This window comes from Acanthisitta chloris, unplaced genomic scaffold (assembly GCF_000695815.1).
Source record: "Acanthisitta chloris isolate BGI_N310 unplaced genomic scaffold, ASM69581v1 scaffold25456, whole genome shotgun sequence".
NCBI lineage: Eukaryota > Metazoa > Chordata > Aves > Passeriformes > Acanthisittidae > Acanthisitta > Acanthisitta chloris.
In genome coordinates this window covers 1-5,090 of record NW_008677943.1, presented here as the reverse complement: position 1 = coordinate 5,090, position 5,090 = coordinate 1, and the positions used below count along the sequence as shown (strand labels likewise).

The 5,090-nt window shown below is 51.7% G+C and overlaps 1 protein-coding gene across 1 annotated transcript; it reads right to left on the bottom strand.

The window, feature by feature from the left end:
- Positions 1–1,659: 1,659 nt before the first annotated feature.
- ISCU (iron-sulfur cluster assembly enzyme) lies at positions 1,660–5,087 on the bottom strand (the record flags this gene model as incomplete). Its single annotated transcript, XM_009076721.1, is given in 6 exon segments — positions 1,660–1,864; positions 3,000–3,078; positions 4,014–4,124; positions 4,374–4,412; positions 4,415–4,489; positions 5,058–5,087. Coding segments are annotated over 6 exon segments (429 nt in total), but the record flags the coding sequence as incomplete, so codon positions are not given.
- Positions 5,088–5,090: the final 3 nt, after the last annotated feature.

The window sequence follows — 5,090 nt, the reverse complement described above, 5'->3', positions numbered from 1 at the left end:
TCCTGCTCCGTGCTGGGTGCCTGGATGGAGCTGTGTCCCTCTGGGAAGAGGAATGGGAGCAGGGCTGGGCCAAGAGGTGACCATGGTTTGGCTTTGCCCACCAGGCCACATGGACAAGCTGTCCTTGGCCACCCAAGGGGAGGAGGGATGAAGCTTTAGGGCCAAGGATTTGGGGACAATGACCCATCCTTTCCTTTCCCCCTGAGGGCACCCAGAGCTCAGCTGAACTTTGCCTCACTCCTTTAACCCCTTCAGCTAGAAATAAACATTTCCTCGCAGACATCCTCTCCCGCGTGTCTCTGCAGCTGTGGGTGCCCAGGGGACAGTCCCTGGTCCCTCTGCTCCTTCAGGGCCCTCCCTGCTCTGTGCTGGGGCAGGGACACTGCAGGATTGGGCTCCAGGGCTGGAGCCCAGCAGTGGGACCCCAGGGAGTGTGCGTATCGCTGCCCAGATCTGCACGTCACATGCTGCTTCCAGGAAACCTTTATCTTGCACCCACAGCTGAGGGTGGGAGGGCCCAGGGGTGTTGGGGGGACCATGTGCCTCAGCACCAGGATGCAGCTGCTCCAGCAGGGACAACAGGTAAGCCTGGAAGGTGAGAGAGGCTGCTCTGCTCCAAGAGCAGCACATCCCACTCCGTGTCCTTGTACCCCTGTTTTGTCCCACGTGTCCCTCCCTCAGGACAACATTCCCTTTGGAAGAGTGTACAGTGTGAAGAGCTGACTCTGCCCCAAAGCAGCTGTGAGTGTCTGAAGTTTCCCTGGTATCTGTAACTGGGAAACATCAGGATTGTTCCCTGGGAGGGAGATGAGTTCCTCATGCAGGAGATGAGACACCCCGAGGGACCTGTGGCTTCTGGGATAAAAATGAACAATACTGTGCCCAAGTAGGTCAGCATGAGCTGATTCTTTTTCAGATGTGTTTACATAACGTCCTTGGTATGAAAAAAGGGAAGTGAGGTGTCCTGTGGGCTGAAAAGCTAAAGAGGTGAAGTTTCCCAGTGTGTTTTCTGCTTGTTTTGCAAGTAATTCCCATGAAAAGAAGGATCCTGGGAGCTCCCCCTTAGCTCTGCTGTTGGTCCAGTCTGAGAGTGTAGTTTGTATAATCCTGGAATGGTTTGGGTTGGAAGTAAAGTTTGTCCCATTCCACCCCTCTCCCATGGGCAGGGGCACATTCCACTAGCCCTGGAACAGAGCACCTGGCAAAGGTGGAATTCTAAGAAAAAACACCCCGAAATTCCCATTGCTCCTCTAACAGGAGCTTCAAAATCCCCTAGAGGTGACAGCACAGGAGCAGAAGCCACCAGGTCTGTGTTTCCTGGCCACTATCTGCCCTTTTTTTGGTACCTGCTGAGGCTTCCCAGCCCTCCAGGAGCAGGAATTTGCCCCTGGATTGTGAAACCAACCCTGAGCCAGGCACAGCTGTCTTGTGGCTGTGCCTCCCACGGCGCCACACGCACACACAACCACCAAGGCAACGTTTCCCACTAAATTCTCTCCAATATTAGGCAAAACTAGACATCTTCCCCCAAAACAAAGTGCAGCCCTTCCAGTCCCAGGCAGGGGGGGTTTCTCTCCGGCGAGGGCATTCCAGTGGGGCCAGGACATCCCTTCCCAGGGGAGCACTGCGGAGTGAGGACACCACCAGTGACACTTGTGCGTGACTTGTGCGTATCTTACAGCTTGAGTAGTGCACAGGATCCTACGAAGAGCTCAGTAATTGCACTGCAAAGTGAGTGAGGAGGAACGAGGAGAAGCTCTGCAGTCCGTTCAGGCATCGGTGGCTTTGGGCTCTGACTCCTTGCTGGGATCCTGCTTCAGTTTGTAGTCAGCCAGGGCAGCTCGGATGGCATCTTCAGCCAGCACTGGAACCACAGCAGAGGGTCAGGACAGGGAAGGGTCTGGGGCAAGGGGTGGGCAAGGACCAGAGCAGGAGGCAGCACACACTGGAGTGCAGGAGAATGGGAATACTGGAGCCACAGAACATTGGATCCACAGAATATTGGATCCATACACTACTGAACTCGTAAAATACTGAAGTAGTGTATTAGTGGGTCCATAGAATATTGGATCCATAAAATAATGGATCCATGTACTACTGAATTCATATATTGGATCCATATAATATTGAATTCCTAGACTATTGGTTCCATGGAATATTGGATCAATAAAATACTGCAGCAGTATATTACTGGATCCATAAAATACTGATCCATAGAATACTGAATTAATGTAATATTGGATCCATAGAATACTGGCCCATATAATATTGAATTCATATACTGGATCCATAAAATACTGGATTCATATACTTATAAAACATAACATTGGATCCATAAAATATTGGATTCATATACTGGATCTATAAAACATTGGATCCACAAAATACTGGATTCATGGAATACTGGATCCATAAAATATTGGATCTATATAATGGATCAAAAATATTAGATTAATGGAATACTGGATCCATAGACAATTGGATTCATACACTGAATCCATAAAATACTGAATTCATGCAATACTGGATCCATAAAATATTGGATTCATACATTGGATCCATAGAATATTGGATTCATATATTGGATCCATAAAATACTGAATTCATGGAATACTGAATCCATATCATATTGGATCCATATCCAGTTGAATCCATAGCATATTGAATCCACAGAATACTGAACCCACATAACATTAGATCCACAGAACACTGAATTTTGAACCACTACAATACTGAGTTAACACTGACTCCATCCCCAACTGAATCCACAAAACATGGAACCCACAGAACACACATCCAGAATCTCCTTTCAGACAGTACAACTCCCAGTCTGACCATTCCCTATCACCCTGAGGAGCCCCAGACTCCAAAGCACTGAAGAGATCTAAAAACTCTGAGCATTAACCTCAAAACCCAAACACCAAGCTCCTCTGGAGGTCATCCCTGTGCAGAATCCCTGGCAAACAGCAGCAGCTGTGCCATTCCAAGGCTGTACTTACTGGAGCAGTGCAGTTTGACTGGAGGAAGGCAGAGTTCCTTGGCAATGTCTGTGTTCTTGATCTTCAGAGCTTCATCAACCTGCAGCACAGGAGGAATGAGGTCACAGGGCCTGCCAAGCACAAGGGTCTGCTAAGGGGGTTTAAAGCTGCAGAGCCAACAGAATTCACAGGGAAGAACATCTCAGCTGCCCAGGGAACTAAAGGATGTGGGAATCAATGAATCTGAGCACTGTCAGATTCACACATCAGTGTCACAGACTCAGGTGTGCTGACCTAGCACAGCTCAGAAGCTGCTGGCAGAAAACAGATCTAAATGATCACAAGGACTCTCCATAACTAAACTTTCCTCCAGAACCTGCATTCAGCCTAGTTTTGCTTGTGCATAGGACACAAAGTACTTTCCTGGTGGAATCAGCACCCCTGGAAGTATCCAAAACACGTGTGGATGTGGCACTTGGGGACATGGTTAGTGGTGGATCTGTCAGTGCTGTGTTGAGGGTTGGACTTAATGTTCTTAGAGGGTTTTTCCAGCCCTAATGATTCTTTGATGATGATTCCTTGTTAGGAACTGCAGTGAGAGGACAAGGAGCAATAGGGAGAAATTGAAGGAGGGGAAATTTAGGCTAGATCTTAGGCAGAAGTTTTCCCTGTGAGGGTGGTGAGACACTGTCCCAGGTTGCCCAGGGAGGCTGTGGCTGCCCCAGCCCTGGCAGTGTTTCATTCCAGCTTGGAAAAAGACTTGAGAAACCTGCTCTGGTGGGGGGGGGCCCTGCCCAGGGCAGGGGTTGGGGTTGGATGATCTCTAAGATCCATTCCAACCCCTTCACATACTATGATTCTCTGATAGTTGTCGAACCAGGCAACTACTGCCCTAAAAATCAGGCCCTGACGGTCACTGCCTCCCAAGCCAAAGCAACAAGCAGTGTGAAACTCCCTATCACCACTTCCTACATGATCCCAACAGAGCACACACCCAGCAGTGAAGCCCTGAAGCTTCTCCAGGTCTTCCCTTACCGTTTTCCCCTTGACCCACTCTGTGGCCAGAGAGCTGGACGCGATGGCTGAGCCACAGCCGAAGGTCTTGAATCGAGCATCCACGATCCTCCCATTCTCATCCACTTCCACCTGCAGAGGGGACACCTCAGCTCAGCCAGAGCCCTCTGAACCCACCCCAGGCCCCCTGAACCCCTCACATTCCCCCTGAACCCACTCCATGCCCCCCTGCTCCCCTTCCATTCCCCCCAAACCTCCTCAGTGCCCCTGGGGAGCAGGACAGACCCACAGGGGAGAGCCAGAGCAGGCTGTGCTGTGCCCTGAGAGGCACCAGGCAGGTGTGCCACCCCCTCTCTAGTGCCAGCATGTCCCCAAGGTCACCTGGAGCTTCATGACGTCGCCGCAGGCCGGGGCTTCCATCACAGCCCTGTGCCCACGTTCTTGGCATTGCGGTCGAGGGAGCCAACATTGCGTGGGTTCTCGTAGTGATCCACCACCTGCCAGGGCACAGCGTCAGCAAGGGGCACCCTCTGTGTCTCCTCCCCCTGTCCCTCGTCCCTCCACCTGTCCCTGTATCCCTCCCTCTGATCCTGTGTCCCTCCCTCTGTCCCTGTGTCCCTCCCCCTGTCCCTTGTCCCTCCCCCTGTCTCTGTGTCACAGGATCACACAACATCCTGCGCTGGAAGGACCCACAAGGATCAAATCCAACTCCTGCCCAGGACACCCCAACAATGCACCCTGTGCCTCAGAGTGTTGTCCAAACGCTCCCTGAGCTCTGTCAGCCTTGGGACTGTGCCCACTGTCCCGGGAGCTGTTCAGTGCCCAAACACCTCTGCGGGAAGAACCTCCTGATATCCATGTAACCCTCCCCTTACACAGCTCCAGCTCTTCCCTGCGCCCTGTCACTGCTCACAAGACCAGAGCTCAGCGCTTCCCGTTGGGAGAAAGTTACACACTCTTCCCCTCAACGCCCTTCACCATCTGCATCTAGGCGCTAACACCTTTACTCAGGGCGATCCTCGACGCTATCCCCTTTGCCTTCGTGCCCCCTCACGCTCCCCTCACCTTCTTGTGGTAGCCGAGCCTGGCGGCCGAGCC